The 19015-nt window shown below is 43.1% G+C and overlaps 2 protein-coding genes across 3 annotated transcripts in view; one reads left to right on the top strand and one right to left on the bottom strand.

Moving 5' to 3' along the window:
- The window catches only part of LOC310800898 (tuberin-like), a 52603-nt gene extending 41613 nt beyond the window's left edge, over nt 1–10990 (bottom strand). The window contains exons 1-11 of one of the 2 annotated variants that reach the window (XM_083664783.1): nt 10851–10990; nt 9893–10077; nt 9004–9090; nt 7546–7656; nt 6469–6616; nt 6068–6185; nt 5907–5955; nt 3703–3828; nt 3471–3544; nt 1362–1488; nt 935–1078 (exon numbers count right to left, since the gene is read on the bottom strand). In XM_083664783.1, coding sequence (XP_083520909.1) covers nt 935–1078; nt 1362–1488; nt 3471–3544; nt 3703–3828; nt 5907–5955; nt 6068–6185; nt 6469–6616; nt 7546–7656; nt 9004–9090; nt 9893–10027 — 1119 coding nt within the window. In that variant the 5' untranslated portion in view covers nt 10028–10077; nt 10851–10990. Of the gene's footprint in view, nt 1–934; nt 1079–1361; nt 1489–3470; nt 3545–3702; nt 3829–5906; nt 5956–6067; nt 6186–6468; nt 6617–7545; nt 7657–9003; nt 9091–9892; nt 10078–10850 lie in introns of those variants that run through there. The other variant, XM_083664782.1, reaches the window with a different exon arrangement.
- A 631-nt stretch (nt 10991–11621) lies between these two features.
- Nucleotides 11622–17395, top strand: LOC310800881 (endonuclease III-like protein 1; the record flags this gene model as incomplete). Its single annotated transcript, XM_083664768.1, has 6 exons — nt 11622–11766; nt 12703–12965; nt 13202–13372; nt 13944–14103; nt 15179–15284; nt 17104–17395. Exons 2-6 carry the CDS (start codon nt 12714–12716, stop codon nt 17393–17395), a joined length of 981 nt encoding a protein of 326 aa, XP_083520894.1. The 5' UTR covers nt 11622–11766; nt 12703–12713.
- Nucleotides 17396–19015: the final 1620 nt, after the last annotated feature.

Here is a 19015-nt window from a genome sequence, read left to right as displayed (position 1 = left end):
ACTCTCTTCTATCACCTGCAAAAAAAAGTTTATTGATCCCATTTTCCGTTCTTTAGTTATGAGCCGGAGAAGATAGCTTGATTGAACGAAAAACATACCTTTTTTTCTACGAGCTGAGATAATGAGCCTTTTGTGAAATTAAACATTTCAAGCACATCTCTGACTCTGAAGCTAATTTTCTGATGTCTGGGTCTGTCTGGGTGAAGTGTATGCTGCTCTGCTGCTCTCCGTGCTCCCCCCCCCCCCCCCCTTCAACTGCACACGCCTCCTGGGTGTGTCTTATGTGTCTGGTGGCTCTCAGTCTCTGCTGAGTTTGCTGCGCACACACAGTGAATGGTGCGCGACATTCAGCTTTTTGGTTCCGCGTGTGTTTGTCACGGGCTGGCATGCTTCCAGTTCGGAATAATAATGCTGATTATGTGAATGTGCTGTTGCAGCGTACATGGAAGTGCTCAGTTGTGACAGCGGATGCTGCTGCTGGGGGCACAGCTGGCGTTGTGCTCGTTTATGGAGGCATGTCGATGCATACGGACGGATGCGATGCGATTTCCTCATTTTCCACAGTGACTATTTCTGTGTGTTTGGCTCCTTTTTCTCTGATCAGGAGAGTGCTGTCGCCACCTAATGGGTTTGTAAAATAGGTTATCGACCTCCAATAGCTACAATATTGTTAGAGGCGACGTAAGAAGCTTAGATCGACACCCCCCCTTCAAAAAAACAATTTGGAGTTATGACGCCATTTGGCGTCGCTGGCACTGTACGGTAAATTTCTACTGACGCCATATGGCGTCGCTGGCACTGAACGTGTTAAAGATTTAAAAAAAATATATATATATATATTTTTTTTTTAAATGACTAGTCGACTACCTTTAGGGACGACTAGTCGACTAGTAAAATTCACTAGTCGTGAATGCCCTAGTGTGCGTGTGTATACCTGGATCTGCTGCAGCAGTCTCTCTATGATGCCGAGCAGAATGTCCCAGGTGACGACCTGCAGCTCCTTGCCATATTTCTTGATCAGTCTGGTGATGGACAGGACGATCTCATAGGACACCACTTCATTGGCACACGACATGGCCTGGGGTGGCAGAGGGAAGACCGCAGAATCTAATACATTTTACATCACAATCACAACTAAATGACATTTGACTGTATTGCAATTATTGTTACAATTACAACTAAACTATATTTCATTGTATTAAGTATCGCCAAACTCTTCCAAATTAACTTATATTTATTTATTTCTCGTGTGTCATTCACCCACTATTTGTCAGTATTGGCTCTTGTGTGCTTGCAAACAGTGTATCTGTGTGTGTGTGTGTGTGTGTGTGTGTGTGTGTGTGTGTGTGTGTGTGTGTGACCTTGTAGAAAGACGGTAGGACCAGTGTGGGTGTGTTTTTAAGGGCGGGGAGTCGGTGCGCCCCCCACAGTGCCATTCCAACAAAGAATACAGCGCCTCTCAGCAACGGGGCGTCCTCCATATACACCCTGGGGGAGATGGAGATGTCAGGTGGTCAGAGAAACACACAGAAAAGCCGTTTTCACACATGCGCTTTATACCGGGAAATGAGCAGAAAGTGGTCTATGCCTTCTTTCATGTGTGAAAATTGTTTTCCGGCACAAGCGCGCCCCCGCGATCGCTGATCTTTTACCAGCTCCTGGGTAGTGACAGGACCGGTATGCTGGCAGAGCGACTCGAGTGTGAAACGTGTCAAGTCATTTGCCGGTCCTTCTCTCATGGGCGAGGTGTACACACGTTGCTTAACGTTCACTTCCAGCGTGCATTAGAGCTGCCGAAAATAATCGATTCAGAGATGCATCGCGATGCTTAATAGGACGATTCTGAATCGATTAACAAATATCAAAAATCGATTATAAAAAAAAAAAAAAAAAAAAAAAATTATAATCAAATAAAATAGAATGTACCGTAAGTACATGCAGTTGTTTATTTTAATTATGGATCATAATACAATGCAATTCCAAATGCACTTTTATTTTAAAAGTAGCCACACAGTGAGAAAAAAGAAAGTGAGAAAAAATAAATCATGTATTGCGGAAAAAGTGATGCATCGATTTAAGATGCATCGTATAATCGAATCGAATCGAATCGTAGACTTGAATAATCGAATCGTATCGAATCGTGAGATCAGTGAAGATGCACAGCTCTAGCGTGCATCATCTAATCATTCGCGCACATCAAAGCAAACTGGCGAAATTACCTCCTCCTCCCGGTGCCTGCTGCACAGCGCAGCGTGCAACAGTTAAATTACCTTACAGCCAATGTTAAATCGTCCAAAATTAACATGAAACAATAGCAGCCGAGCTGATAAATGCCGACTTGTTCAACGAGCAACAGGTTAGCGGATGTGACAGATAACATCATTAGGCTACATTGCCAAAACGAGCAAACGTTTAACGTCGGAGTTCGACAAGGAAATGCGATGCGAGGAGGCACGCGCTTGCAGTCATGGGCTGCAGTGCAGAGTAGTATCCAGGCAGCGTCAAGCCAGCGTAAACACAGCTGCTCACGTTCTAGACCGGATATTGCTCCCGGAATTATTTTACAGCGGGAGCCTCACAAAAATAAGGTGGATAACGTTAAATTGTCTGACAGCTTATAGTGCAAGTCGAGCAGTTTGTGTGCTTTGCCTAACTTTGTCACGTGCATGATGCCCGCCTTGCATTGCCTATGATTCTATTGACGAACTGTCCCTAATGGTGAACATGGTGAACCCGGGCAGGGCCGATCCTGGCCATTTGGGTGCCCTAAGCGTAATTGTTCTGTGGTGCCCCCCCCCCCCCCCCCCCCGTAAAACTTTCAATAACTGTCAAACGAAAGACTGCAAAATCATTAATTATGAACGATACTAGTGTATCTCACATTTCATTACATGTGGGAAACAAACAATTGTTAGAATTACTGTACATGTCAGCAAACAAGTGATTGTTAAACTGTACATGCAAGCAGGGGCGGACTGGGATCATAATTCAGGCCGGGCATTAGATACCAAGCAGGCCAGGCCGATACAGGCCGACGTGCGTGCCGGCGTCCGAAGGGCGGCGGCGAAAAATTTGGGCTGTTTGAAGCCCAATTTGGGCTGTTTGAAGCCAGATTTGGACCGTCTGAAGCCCGATTTGGGCCAGTTGAAGCCAGATTTGGGCCAGTTGAAGCCAGATTTGGGCCGGTTGAAGCCAGATTTGGGCCGCTTGAAGCCCAATTTGGGCCGTTTGAAGCCCAATTTGGGCCGAGTCCAATTTTACAATGAGATGCACCCTGAATAAAGTAATAAAACCACTAGTAAACCAGTAGGCGGCGCCTGGCCTGCTGTTCAGTGAGTGGCCTGACTGAGGGCACCAAAAAAAAAAAAAAAAAAAATTTTTTTTTTTTGTGCCCTCAGTCACGTGATGCCCTACGCAGTCTGCGTACTCTGCGTAATGGGTTGGAGCGGGCCTGAACCCGGGGACAATACCTCTCTTCCATTATGCGGCACATGGTGTAAATAGCACTGTGGCCGAGGTGAGTCCCCAAGACCTTCCTCATCAGCTGGAGAAGAAGAGGAGGAGCAGAAGAAAGGGGAGAATGAGGAGGACACAAAGAGAACAAAAGAAGAGATGAATGAATTGCAAATGGAAAAGAAATCAAGAGTCCTCGGTTCAAAGGCAAAAGCAAAGTGTGCGCATGTGCCTGTGTGTGTCGCTCACCTTCCAGCAAGATTCACAAAACTCCTTGACATTGACGGTACGACAGAGGGTGATGATGAAGACGGTGAGAGAGTCTGATGGCAGGCAATTGTAGCACACCACCGCATCCAGCACTTGCAGTGCCACCTGGACGCACGCAAGCATACACGCACGCACGCACGCACGCACGCACGCACGCACGCACACACACACACACACACACACACACACACACACACACACACACACACACACACACACACACACACACACACACACACACACACGCACGCTTCCAACTGAGATTGGTGCTGAATGTATTGTAGACATAACTAGTTTAATTATGTTTGCTTACTAATTACAGAAATAACACAACAATACATTGTTCAAAAACACTGGGCATAGTTCATCACGCAAGATGTTTGGAAAGTCTGAAATGGTTTCCACAAGCGATGCAACATATGCCTCAGACATATGCCATACCTAAACATGCAATGTTCTTCCAGGCATGAAGCAAAACATTTCAATTTTCAACATTTCAATGTGTTTCCCTCCAGCCACAAAGTTGAGATAATTGAGACTTGTTTACAATGCAAGCTAACCCTAAGCCATATGCATTGTTTGAAGTTATATGAAGAGGATCCGAGGAAAGAAACATAATTACACCTGACCTGCATACTAAATAAACAACTGCCAATTTGTTAAGAATATTTTAAACCCCTATTTAAGCTTCACATTATTCCATGATAAATAAGCCTTCAATGTTTTCTGGTTTAATTGTTATACCATAATGCAGGTGTCAAATGCAACAAGCTACAAAAGTAGCATAAATGTAACCAGCAGCACTGCAGATATCTGCCACCCTGTCACTCACTAATCACAAAGGTAAAGCGTCCAGGGAGCCTTCCATTTCAAACATCCAGTGTGCTCCAAAGAGAGAACTGTGAACATTGTTATGTCAATGCATATAATGAGCTAGCCCCACAAACAAGCACACTAATAGCATCAGAAAGAAAACAGATTGGTTCCTCTGGTGTTTGTTAGATATAAATCGAAGATTTTGCTATGGCTAATAAATATACATGTCATGCAGCATAAAAAACATTGTGAGAAGTGAGGACCACTGCAGCAAAGTAAGTAGAATGACGTGTTCCATTATTTCCAGGTCATCATTATTTACTGTGGGACTACATTTTTAGAGACAATTTGTATTTTTCCTTTGGGTGTAGAAGAATGCAGATCTGCCCTTGTTTACATTTACTAGATTATGGGTCTCTGTTGTATTATGAAGGCTTTGAGAAGACACTATGGTCTGACAGTTGTTAAGAATTGCAAGCCCCTAACTCATTATGGACTCAGTACAAAAATGTTACTACTGTAGTTTAACTTGATACGTCAGAGATTGATTACGCATGGAATTTGGTTGGACATGAATTTGTTCCGTATTTTGATGCCATTTGGACTGGTGGTCTTGAGAACAAGGTATGAGAATGTCAGCAAAAATCAACTTATAGGCTTCATTAAATGTGCAATTCCCTTGCTATTTTTGGATGGTTTTGTTGCTGTGTATTCACTTTGAACAGACCACTATATATAATATATAAGTCACATGAGAGCAGACCGGGGCACTACTAGTTGGGTTTTTTTGCCTTCTCAAATGACAAACTCAGGGGAGAAATGCTTCAGGGTTCAGTTCAACCACACTTAAGAAACAGGTGTAAACACACCCTAAAAAAACTTCTCCTCTTCCTTCAGCTTCCCTCTACTACTGTTGCAGCTATAAATGCACTGTAGAGTAGTACTGCCGAACTAAGTTTCGTTGTGATTTATTATGCAATGACAAATAAGGTATCTATCTATCTATCTATCTATCTATCTATCTATCTATCTATCTATCTATCCATCTATCTATCGATCTATCTATCTCTATACTTTCAGATTGGTTTTCCTCAGTCTTTTCATCTCTGTTCACAAAATAAAATGTTACATTGTTTGATTAACTAACCTGCTTAATTAACCCTTGATAAAGTAAAATAAAATGTAACCTTTAAGTAATAAAAAACTGATACTTATTAATTCAACCTTTTCTTGAATTCTTTATTCTTCATATGTGTTGTTTTATGTGTTCTGTAAAGTGCTTCGAGTCTTGAGAAAGCACTATATAAATCGTATTATTATTACTATTATACGTGAGCATTGTTGTTCAGGAAAAAACAAATACCTACCTCAATATCTGTTGAAGATGTGGTTCTATTGCACAGAAGACAGATCTTCCTGCAGAGAACAAAGCAAGGAAAAAAGAACAAGCAAGTTGATACCATTTTCTGAGCGAGAAAATGAGAATGTGTGCACATAGGTGTCGGTTCGGTGTGTCTGTCTTTCTTACTGGACCATGATGGAGACGTTTTGGTCCAGGTAGCAGCTGTTGAACTTGACCAGGTTGACAAGAACATGGAGGAAGTCAGATGTCAGACCAATGTCCATCCACAGCAGGACAAAGCGTGCTGGGGCAGGAGAAACAGAGAGGATGCGGGGGGGGTGATGGATTATTACCAATGGAGTAAGACATATGAGAGCACTGCATGCCTATAGAGTACTTTTATTCATTTATTCAACAGTAAAAATCCTATATCAATAGCAAACTTATAGCATGTCAACATTGAGAGACACATGTACACTTTATGGTTGTACAACTGCCTTAGCAATGAACAAATACTAGACGTCATCTTAGGCCAGTATTGCAGAGTGTAGTTTTAAAGTTCTTCCATATTCTAAGTGGAGTTTCACCTATGTCCTCCTCCAGGTAGGTGATGTCTTTGCCGTTCTCTGTCAGGGCTTTGAAGACTTCCAGCCGATCAGAGAGGTCCTCATTGGACGGCTGGTAGTCTCTGATCACCCTGAAGAAGTAGGCTCTCAGAGGGCCGAGCCGCTCACCCTGAACAAAAACAAGCCCAAACGTGAACACACCACAACAAAATGACATGATCTAGTCCAGGGCTCTGCGATTGGCGGCCCGCGGGCAAAAAAACAAAAACAAACTAAAATGAAACAGTGCACCTGAACGCAACATGCAAGATACCCGCTGAATAAGTGTCATGTCATTCTGGCCAATACTCCACTTCTGTTATAACATTTCAGTGTGGAATATCATTTCAATAATCTTTATGACTAAAAGGCTAAAATTAATCTCATGTGTAAGAAATTACTGTTCTACATTGAAGTAAAAATTTAAATAATTCACTTTTTTGGTTGGTTTGGTTTTATTTAGCTTCAAGAGTGCCTCAACAGGCTTTGAGAATCCCCGGCCACTTACTGATAGTTATGCTTAAATTAACCCACTCATATTCTCGTTTATTTCAAGAAAAACATTTTGGCTAGTGGAAATACTAATTGGCTGGTCACTTTGAAATCTAGCAGCCATAATAGCAGGTGGTCAAAAAAGTTAATTTCAAGCCTTGCAGGGAGAGCATAGGAGGGGTGACATAGGAGTGAGAAAAGGATCAATATTGGTGGTTAAGACTGAATAATGACATCGCAACTGTTAATTTAAAATTAGTTATTACTCTAAACCTGCCTTCAAATGCTAAAAAAAAATCGCGCCGCCGCCGTTCGGCCCCCAGCCCTCGGCCCTCAGTAAAATGTGGCCCTTGGTGAAAAGTAATTGAAGAACCCTGATCTAGTCCTCTTTCTGTTTGTGTGTGTGCGTGTGTGTGTGTGTGTGTGTGTGTGTGTGTGTGTGTGTGTGTGTGTGTGTGCGTGCATGCATGCATGTGTCTGTGTGTGTGTGTGTGTGTGTGTGTGTGTGTGTGTGCGCACGCGTGCATGCATGCATGTGTCTGTGTCTGTGTGTGTGTGTGTTTATACCTGTCCCTGTATTATAGCTCTAAGCAGCAGAAGAACAGCATGTCTGGCCTCAGGCGGCTGCTCTGGAGTCAACATGTCGTCCACAGCTTTCCACACGGCCTCCACAGCGTGCTGGAAACACACACACAAAGATCTGAACAAACCCAGGAGACCACATGCAGTATCAAACAAGACTGGCCCAAACCCTAGTACATGGTATATGGCCGAGGCCTGAAAAACATTGACCAATGTAGGCAGGCCTACTGCGTGGTAGAGGTGGGAATCATCAGATGCCCTACTACGATATATTATCACGATACTTAAGTCACGATACGATAGATTCAAGATTCAAGATCCAAGATTTTTATTGTCACTCCGTGGTACAAGTATCACGTGTGAAATTCTTGTGCTGAGGACTCCGTTTACAACATAGTACAAATATAACGGGGCATACGAGTGCAAAAACAACAAGAGACACAACAAGCAATAAGGCAGTAGAGTGATACGACAAGTCAGAGACAGTGGCATATTCACTGCACATAGGTGCACATGTCATGTGCATACTTTAGACGTGCTTAAACATTTTAATATAGTATTGGGATATTATTTGGATTGGGATAGTATTGGGATATTGCGATATGCTAGTATTGTGATATATTGAGTATTGCGATATTGTGATATATTGTGATTTATTACCTTTTTCAACTGCAAATGATGTCCCCAAAGGAAAAAACGTTGTCAACATTTGTTTTATCTAATGAGATAGTTTTATTTAACCTTTGAACTAAAGTTTCCAGTCTGTTCTCTCTTCAATCATTTTTATTGCAGCAAAATAGGATTGTCAAAATGACACGGTAGGCCTTCCAAACCTTCAAATTGTGCCTAAATATGCTATATGCGTTGCTTATTTACCTTACATGTGTATTTAGTGTATGCCAACATCTAGAGTGCCTAACCTATTCATAAGAAGCCTTTGTCATGGTTTACGGTCGGGGTGTTAACGTTTGCCAGTAAGCAAAGCGCGACCTCATGGGCTGCTGGATTATTTTTTAGAAGTTTCAAGTTACCCTTGTTCATGACTTTCGAATTCTCCACAGTTCAGTGTCTTTGGTGGGTCTTTGAAAGCCCTCCGTGGTGACTGATAGGCTGCAGAACCTACTGTAGTGATCATCTTCACCTGTAGCCTACGAGCCGCTACAGAGGGTTTTTCCCCCAATGCAAAACATCTGTGTCATGAATCCCTGTTCATTTCTGACCCTGGTGTGTGTGTGTGTGTGTGTGTGTGTGTGTGTCTGAGTGTGTGCACTCTAGCTGGTGTAACAATCATCATTCCCCATGCCTAAAAACAACCAATCATCACTCCTTATGTCCCCCCTGCTGATCCATTTAAAACATCAGCCATTGGCCACTCATTTGTGTCACCCAGCATCAAGTGGGATCCAGTCCCTGGCTCTTACGTCACATGATTGTCAGACTTACCTCCTCAAACTTCTTTGCTTTGGCCAGATCACACACATGGTTTATTACACGGATACGGTTGCTAAGACCACAATCTGGATGGAGCTCCTGAGAAAGGTAGAGGTTAGTGTAAGGCAATAGAAGCAAATCTAACAGTATAAAAGACAGTGGGATTGCTTATAATATAAACGCATGGTGTGTGTGTGTGTGTGTGTGTGACACGTGTGTGTGTGTGTGTGTGTGTGTGTGTGTGTGTGTGTGTGTGTGTGTGTGTGTGTGTGTGTAAATATTGTGTCTGATGCAGTCCATAACATCATGCCTGCTAGTGCAGTACCGTATAAGCACAGTAGAGTGGTACCAGAGTGGTTTGGGTCTGCCTGTGATGTCTTTGCTAATATCCCCAATACACCCAACGCTGTTTTTGTTGACACCAGCCATAAGCAGGTGCTGATGCTAGAGGTAGGCTGTGTCTTTGACCTGTACATGGACCAGGCATTCCAAGACAAATATATAAAATACCAACCACTACTCGAGACCATCATGAGCCTAGGTTATACCTGTAGATACAGTGTGCTTATATTTGGAAGCCTGGGACATGTACATAAATGCACCATGAGAGGCCTGCAGATTGCTGGCCTGACAAGAGCAAGAGCCAAACAAACTGTCAAATATTGCCCTGTCTCAGCAATTATTGGCAGTCTAGCAGTGTGGAGAAGGAGGTGCTATGTGTATCCATAAGTGCTCAGTATTAATTGACCCTGATATATTTGTTTCCCTGTTTATGAAATGTAATTTGTGGAACCAAATAAAGTATTTAAAATGTGACACGTGTGTGTGTGTGTGTGTGTGTGTGTGTGTGTGTTCATGTGAACATGGATGGGCACTCATGCAGTCTCCTGCTAGCGCACACCTTGAGGATGTCAAGTGTGATGATGAACTCTGAGGGCTTGTTCTCATTCTGCTTGCTGGGCAGACGTGAGGGTCCCAGGCCGAAGATCCCCTTCACCTTGTCCTTGAGACTCTCCTTACTGGGCTGCTTGTTCATGGCCCGGCCTGGAAGGGCGATGGACTATGCACACTGCGTGTGACAGTCGTCTGCAGAAATAGAGAAACTGTTAATGCCGGGGAAGTATCCGTTAGCTTTGATTGATAATGCAAGACCTGCTGAGCAGTTACAGTAAGGATGATGAGGTGACTTGGTAACTACTTGATGTAGGTTAGCAAACAAGTGAACACTAGCTTGACACGCAAAAACGTACAGTAAGAAACTGTTGTACCTGTTCTATCCATTCCTCGGAATTGAGCTATGACTAACATTACAAATAATGAATGGAAAACAATTAATTTGGTGAAATTCCGACATAAACAAGCAGCGTTGACAACTGGCACTCTTGTCGACGACGTGTATAGACGTCAGCAGCTAAGCACAACTGCAGAGAGAGAGAGAGGAGAGAGAGAGAGAGAGAGAGAGAGAGAGAGAGAGAGAGAGAGAGAGAGAGAGAGAGAGGGAGGGAGAGAGAGAGAGAGACAGACAGAGAGAGAGAGAGAGGGAGAGAGAGAGAGGGGGAGATAGAGAGAGGGAGGGAGAGAGAGAGGCGAAGAGGAGGGGTTGGGGAGGTGTTGTGCAGAGACAACGACCGTTCTGTTTTCAGTTCAACAACAACGTCCGTGCAGCAAGGTAACTTATAGCCTCGGACGAGTCAAACAGGCATCTGCCAACACAAACAAGACATAACTGGGGGGAAATGCACTGACTGCAGCACTGCTGAACCGTTATAGCTACGCTTTGACATGGGCTAGCATTCCTCTGGCATTCAAAAGGTCTTCACGTTAGCTTATAAAACAAGCCCCCCTCTCTGTCCTCTCACCTGATCGAAGTCGAGTCGATTTTGGTGCTGTTCACTTGCAGTAAAGCTCCAACGCAAGCAGCCACAGAGCAGTGTGCCTCTGTGCATTGATCAAACTCTTTAGTTAGCCTACCATTTGTGCCACTGAAAGCTTTGCTCTCTCTCTCCCAAGCTCAGTCCTCCACTCCTCAACCGGATGACACAGTAATGCACTGACAGAGGCACTTCCTACAAAAACACGTTTGTCGCACTGGCTGATGGGAAATGTAGTGCTAAACAAGCGCGTTTGTTTTTTCCTACTTTTGAATGAAAAACATCTAAAAGAGTGAGTTTACTGTTCTGTTTACCCAAATAAGAGCCCATAAAACAGCCTTTAACGTAAGTAGTTCGCGATGTTACGTTTAATGAACTGATTATACGTTAGCGTTAGCAGCTAGGTTAGCTAAATTGATGCTGAAGTTAGTTCCTTAATCGTTTATTTTGGTCTGGGGGTAGGTTAGGTGGGGACTTCAATGAATCCCAAGCTTCCAAAGAGTACAGGTTACAAAATGGAAATAATAATAAAAAATTAGTTATGAAAGTTTTTATGAAACCCTTTTTTATCAAGCCACATTTATCTAACTTCCCTCGTGACCAAAGAAAGCTACGAATAAGAAACGAACTTCAGTGTTTATCGTAGCATCATTCTTCTCGTGCAGCACTGCATGAGGGTGTTTTACAATAATGACTTCTCCTTATTTCATTCAGAGCAGCTCCATCATCGCGACTCGGACTCGGAGTTGCAATCGCTGCTGGACCCCTCTGGCTGCTCTCAAATCCAACATCTCAAAGGAAGGGAGGAGAAATGTGGACTCAGGTTCCTCCGTTGCAGTTAAAGTGGAGGAGCAAGAGACGAGTGTCTCTCAATACAGATCGTCCTCCGCCCCCTTATCACCGGGTAATGTTAACACAGACACACTGGCATTTACACTTGTTGAAACATTGAAAACCGAACCACGATTCATTCATAACTCATTTTAATTTTAGGCGCATGCGCAGATGCTAGTAAAGCTGACGGCTGGTTTTTATTCGTTCAACGTTCACTCACGCATCCTGAATGGTTGCTATCACACATCCACATCTGTACAGATATCCAAGTTGACTTGAGCAAGGCTCCTGTAGGATCTAGACTGCATGTAGAAAATGCTCCGTAATGGCCCACCATCAGGCCTGTTCTTGGCGCCAGTTTGTAAGGAAGTTTGTGTGCTTGCCTTGTGTGAAGTGTGAAGTTGCTGGATCTTAGGTAAGTGCTCACGGGCAGTGATCGATTAGAACCACAGAGATGTCTTTCAGGCTAATTTATTTGGAATATCAGGCAGAAGCAGTATACAGAGTGGCATACAGGTTGCAGAAAGGGAACATACATATCAATACAGAACAACACCTTTATAACCCCCTCCACATTCGTGGTATGACATCGTTGGTGATGTCACAACGTCCGGGGAGGTATGACATCATCGATGACCTCACAAAGTCACGTCTGCCATCACAGTCAGCCTAGACCGTCTGACATTGCTGATGACCTCACAGGGGAAACTCTGACATCACCGATGACCTCACAAGATGAACTCTGACATCATCATTGCTTTCAACTATGTTGTTGTCACTCAGTGCATTCCTGTTGTGTAGGAACCACTGTAGGAACGCAGACAACACACAGACACAGGCGTGACAGGGGCTAGACTGCACCCTCTTCTCTCCTGAGGATTATACAGGTTTAGTGAGAGCAGGCGAAAAATAATGGATTTCCTTGCAAATTCACAATCCAACGCAGATGTATTCCCATGCGACACCCTCTCACTCACTACCTCTACTTTGTGCTCTGCTCATACAGGTGGTCGCCCTATGCTCCATCCTCAGGCCAGTGTCCAACCAAAGACAGAGACAGATACCCTGCCTCTGGCTTCCACCAGCCGTAGACGGAGACAGCTGAAAGTGGAGTATGATGACAGGGATGAAGCTGTGAAGACAGAGCGATGGGAGCCTCCTGACTGGAGGAGACAATTAGGCTACATCCGTGAGATGAGGAGCAGCCGTGATGCACCTGTGGATAAGATGGGAGCAAAGAAATGCTACGACACGGAGGCCCCCGCACATGTGGGTGGCTGTTCCACACTGAACTAACTCAAATCAACTCTCAATAACTTGTCAAACTAAATGAAAGTCTGCAAAACTTGTTCCGAGTTTTTGGATAGGTGTGAGATCATGTGCAAAACAATTCAGCAGCATTGTTTTTCTGTGAAGTTCTCCTTTTAAAGTATGACTACAAGATCCAGCAGTCAGATTCAAATATCTTGGTTCCCTCTCGTGTTTTCTCTATCTCCACCACCCAGGTGAGACGTTTCCAGGTGTTGGTGTCGCTGATGCTGTCCAGTCAGACCAAGGACCAGGTGACGGCAGCAGCTATGCAGAAGCTCCGAGCGCACGGCTGCACTGTAGAAAACATACTGAGCACCGATGACGAGACACTGGGGAAACTCATCTACCCTGTCGGCTTCTGGAGGGTAACGGAAGGTTCTCTCTCTCTCAATATTGGCATGAAATACAAAAGGACTTATTGTCAAAGCCAAGTCAACAAATTCAAATGACCGTAATGAACTTGACATGACAGTAGACAGTGATATGGCATCCAATTAGTAAATACAACAATGGACATGGTGTCTCAGTGGTTAGCACTGTTGCCTCACAGCCAGAAGGTCCCAGTTTCGAACCCCGGTCCATCCCAGGTCCTTTCTGTGTGGAGTTTGCATGTTCTCCCCGTGTTTCGTGTGGGTTTCCTCCGGGTGCTCCGGTTTCCTCCCACCACCAAGACAAGACATGTAGATGTTGGGGTTAATACTCCTTTCAGTCCCCCTGACCAAGGCACTGTCAATGGAATGGTCCCTGTGCGCAGCACTGTGGCTGCTCCTAATTCTAGGAAGGTTAGTAGACGATGGGTCAAATGCAGAGGATTAATTTCCCCATGGGGATAAATAAAGGATAAGTTAACTTAAATCAGTCAACCAATTGATCTAAATACATACTTCACCTTCCCACTTCCACTTTCTCATGCCCTCCCCCCGCTCCAAACCCCAGACCAAGGTGAAGTACCTGAAGCAGACGTCGGCCATGTTGCAGCAGGAGTTTGGAGGGGACATCCCAGACAGTGTGCAGGGGCTGGTGCGTCTGTCAGGGGTTGGACCCAAGATGGCCCATCTGGCTATGGACATCGCCTGGGACCAGGTGTCCGGCATAGGTGGGGACACACACACACCAACACAGACACAATAAGCAGCAGAATGAACCGAACTAGAGCTAACTGACCAACAATCAACCGTTGGACAGAATGATACAGGACAAACATCAAGAAGCAGAGCAAAGCGCAAAACACACAATAACAGATTTTATCAAGACATAACACCTTAGTACCTATTCTACCTGGTACCACCTCTGGGTTAGACCCTTGAAGCATACATGGAAGAACTTCCAAGACATCTTATGAGATGAGATCAGCTGAACAGTCCTGGGTAGCACTTTCATGTTGATTTTGCTTTCGAAATCTGAAAGTTGTAACTAAACATTAAACGTGTCTTGGGGTGGTGTTATTTTTAGAACTGATTTAAAGGAACACTTTCAACCAGCTTTGTATCATTACAAAATAAGTAGTCTATCCGAAAACTGTAAACAGTTTTGCAGTCATTCATTTAGTTTGACAGTTAGTGAGAGTTGATTTGAGTTCAATTGTGGACCAGTGATGTCATTGACATTACTGGTCTACAACTTAACTCAACATTTTCATATACTACTGATTTTGTAATGATACAAAGCTGGTTGAAAATCGGCTAGTGTTCCTTTAACAAGCCAGGCATTTTTACCACATAGGTCTGCTGACTCAATACTGTGTCACTAGATGACAGCTTCTCCACCCGCCTTTGTTTGAAACGCAGCATTGAAACCTAATACCTTGTTAGATTGTACTGAGGAAGATAGTGTGGATGTCTGCTGATATGGTTTTGTGGAAATGGAGATATTTGAACTTGACACATGAAAACGGATTAAATCAATGCAAATCTTTTTCTGGTTTCCATATAAGAGAATGTTACAATATTGTGAGCGGCCAGGAGGTCGACATCACAATTTATATTATTTCAAACGTGTGTGTGTGTGTGTGTGTGTGTGTGTGTGTGTGTGTGTGTGTGTGTGTGTGTGTGTGTGTGTGTGTGTGTGTGTGTGTGTGTGTGTGTGTGTGTGTGTGTGTGTGTGTGTGTGTGTCTTCATGTTCATGTGCGTATGCGTATGCTTTTGCATGTTGTACATGTTGGTGTGTGTAGGTGTAGACACACACGTACATCGTATCGCCAATAGGCTGGGCTGGGTCAGGAAGCCAACAAAGAACCCAGAAGAAACACGCAAGGCCCTGGAGGAGTGGTTACCAAGGTATCGTCCTCACTGATATATTGCTGAACCCTGCCATCTGGTTAGCTAGGAGCAAGAAATCTGAAAGATCAGATCATAGACACACCAAGATCATCTGTCCAGTGCTCTAGGCTACCGACTCTTGACCCTTTCCAGTCATGATGAACATTTCTACATTCTACCACTAGGAGGTGTTTGTACACACACCAGCACGGCTTTCTGTGTGCTCAGACAAATATCATACCTCATGTTAAAGAGGAGAACGTGCTACTTTCACATAGCATAAATGATGGTATACTTAACTTGTAGTAAATCTTTGAAATGAACAGAAAACCTCTTAACATTTCAAATGAAAACAAGCGCAAACCTTTGAGGCCATGGCGCTTTTCTCTAGCACATTCTTACCCCCCCCCCCCCCCCCCCAAAAAAAACACACCATACATATCGCTCTAGCCACTATTCCTACCCACCACTCAAATCCTCTAGCACCTTACTATCCCGAGCTATGGCCATTTTCCCAGTAAACATCCATGAGTGACTGACTGAGTGACTGACTGGGTGACTGACTGACTGACTGGGTGACTGACTGACTGTCCTGACTTTTCCATCTAATGACCCTGGCGTGACCACTGGTCCAGACCAGCGCTGTAGTAAAAGTCAGTTCTCTCAGAAAGACTTGCCCTTTCCACCATTTTCTGTTCAAATTAGAGAGAAGCTAAGAGTGAATGAACTGTACAACATGTTGTGGGAAATACACAACAGAAATCAAAATTTATTTATCATTTTCTGTTCAAAAGATACAAATACTATATGCTATGCTGTATATACTGTAGCGCTTGCTATGGCAAATTAGACTAGCATTTCCTTTTATAGTACCAGGAAGTCCCACCTCAAATACCATACACAAATCATATAGCTTATTTTGTTAGCTTTCATTGGATAGATAGATAGATAGATATATCTTTATTTTTGTGTCACTCCTCAACAAACAAATATGGTATAAAAAAAAGCAAAAAGTGCATTAAAAAGTTGGGGACCACTCACATGGAGTTGTGAGACACAATACAATTCAAAACAATAAAAGATAAAAACATACATACAAGTACTATTACACAGAAAATACAGTTGGCAATACAATTATGTAAAAGGAAGGGGCAGTTTATTGGGCGGTGCTCATGAAGGCTACTCTTCTTTTTAGGATGAGATGTTTGCAGGGAACATAATGGTGGTTGTACGACGGAGATATAAGCCTGAAACCATCGGAAAATAATGAATGAATTTTGAGCACTGACTCGACTCCAGAGTGCTATCAGGACAGGAGACAACCGCATTATCCAAAGTAATAAAACATTTAGTCATTTTTAAAAAAGTATGTGTTTTTTATTATGTAGCCTGTAAATTCATAAACTTGGTCAAGAACCACAACATATTCAGCCACTACACAATGATTTTTAGTTGTATGCTGCCGAAAACCCTGGTAGTTGAAAACAGTTATTTTAATTTTTGTCCAAGTTTATCAATCTCTTACACAAATCTGACATTTAGCTTTAGAGCTATACTCATTTTCTCACTTTTGAGATCATGGTAGTCTCCTGCCGTCACTCAACACAGTGTAAGGTGTTTGCCTGGACAGTGGTGCAAACAATCTCCTGGAGACTCTCCCTGTAATAAAAAATCAATCAATAAAACAGATTAGTGATCACTGTGAGGCGTGCACATTAGCGAATTGGGAAACTTTATACAAAAATAACAGAAAAGTTACATATTGCTCTGTTCTCCTCTGCAGTGCATCTGGTGATTAAAAGCCAACTTGAACTCTTCTATCTCTAACATCATGCAGGGAGCTGTGGAGTGAGATCAACTGGCTGCTGGTGGGCTTCGGCCAGCAGGTGTGTCTACCTGTCGGCCCGCTCTGCTCCGTGTGTCTGAACCAGCACAGCTGTCCCTCTGCCCACCGCGCCTCTCCAGCCAAGAAGCCCAAAGCCGGCCCGCCACCGCGCTCTCCCGACCCGGCCTCTTCCTCGGAAGTGAAGGTAGAAACTGAATCTCCTGTCAACGACGAGAGGAGGAAGGAGGAACCTATTTCCCCCAAAGTTCAGAGGAGGAAGCTGAAAAGCAAGGTTGGCCGTTGATACGGACAGACACGGTCAGAAACCAATCCCCCAAAAAAGCACACTGTATTTTTCATCACTGGAAGTTATTTGACAGTATAATCAACCATTTTGTATGAGATTAAATATGTTTTTATTGCAACTGCTTCTAATGTTTTTACTCAATAAAATATTGTGCTGGACTGGAGGTGAAGGTTATGACCCCTGTTCTATTCAAGATTGTCCTTGATTCCAGTAGGGGAATTTTGCCTATAATGCACAACATGATATCAGTAAACATTGGGAAATGTCAGTACTGTTGAAATGCAGTAAGTCTTTATTGTGGTATAAAACATTTGTGCCTCTTGCATTGTGGCGTTACACTGGATTGGAGTTACATTATTGTGGAGTTTTCATTAGTGTATTATTCGATTTGGTAGGCTATCTTTTCTATTGGTTAACAATACAAATATTACCACACTGGAAAGGTTTACTGACCACTGGCTCAAAATATGTGTCCCTTTTATCGAATGAAGAAAATAATAAAAATCACACTTTGAAATGGACTAACAAGCTATATAAATTAAACGCTGTTTACTGGTAAGCCAAGAAAGGCGGCCATTTGACTTTCTCTGGATAGAGGCAGCTTGACAGTTGTCCAGGTGCAATAATAATCTGACATTTATCTGATACATATTTTTTTCATATAGTTCTTTCTTTTCACTTGCCCTTTCCACAGGGAGTGTTCAGGGTAAGCAGAGCTGCAGAACAGCCTGGAGCTGGTAGAGCTAGGGAATCAGTGTGTTGCTGAGGGACACTTCAGCAGCGTGTAGCTAGGCTTGTACCCGTGTCTTCCGGCTCAGCTGTAGGTGGAGGGTCTGTTTCCTATGAGCCACCAGCTGCTCTTGTCACAACATTGTTGATCAAACTAAACGTCCTTGTTGTGCCTTCATACCATTACATAATGTGAAAGTCTTTGTTGTGAATATTCACACCAAACACCCTCAATAAGACACACACCAGCACTTTTTTTATTGGACACGTGTTATATAGGACCTATAGGACCTATAACACGTGTCCAATAGACCATAAGCATCAGAGAAGCGTATAGAATTGAACCAAGCGTTGAATGACCATTTACTTTTATGCAGCTATCCCTATGCTGTCAGAGATAGAGCAATAGCATGCAGAGACAGAGTGGCAGACTTCCTTTGTTATTAGCTAAATGATCTATGTATGTACATACATATAAGATCTCTTATATGTCAATACACATTCAAGAAAGCATCATGTAGCAATCATGTACGAATGAATATACACCCAAAAAAATAAAATAAAATGGTTTAATGCTGGAGGAGGGAATACAAATTTAAATATTTTAAACCGTACAAGCTGTTAACAGTTTTAATTGCTTTTGCTTTTAGTGTTGAATTGAATTGATGTATTGTTTGAACTCATTGCTAAAGGCAATGAAGCAGGGTTTCTTACCTGTAAAATTACATTTATGAATGTGGAATTTGGCTATTATAATAATAAGATAATCATGTAGGCTACACAGTTTTCTGTGTATTATTTGCCAGGACACCAAACAATACATTCTTCCAATATAAAGTAAAAGTTTCATATTTTTTTCCAAACACAATTATAGATTTTGCCGGAAAT

This window comes from Poromitra crassiceps, assembly GCF_964638095.1.
Source record: "Poromitra crassiceps genome assembly, contig: HAP1_SCAFFOLD_130, whole genome shotgun sequence".
NCBI lineage: Eukaryota > Metazoa > Chordata > Actinopteri > Beryciformes > Melamphaidae > Poromitra > Poromitra crassiceps.
The sequence above is the reverse complement of the archived record's forward strand: the minus strand, read 5'-3'. Positions and strand labels throughout refer to the sequence as shown.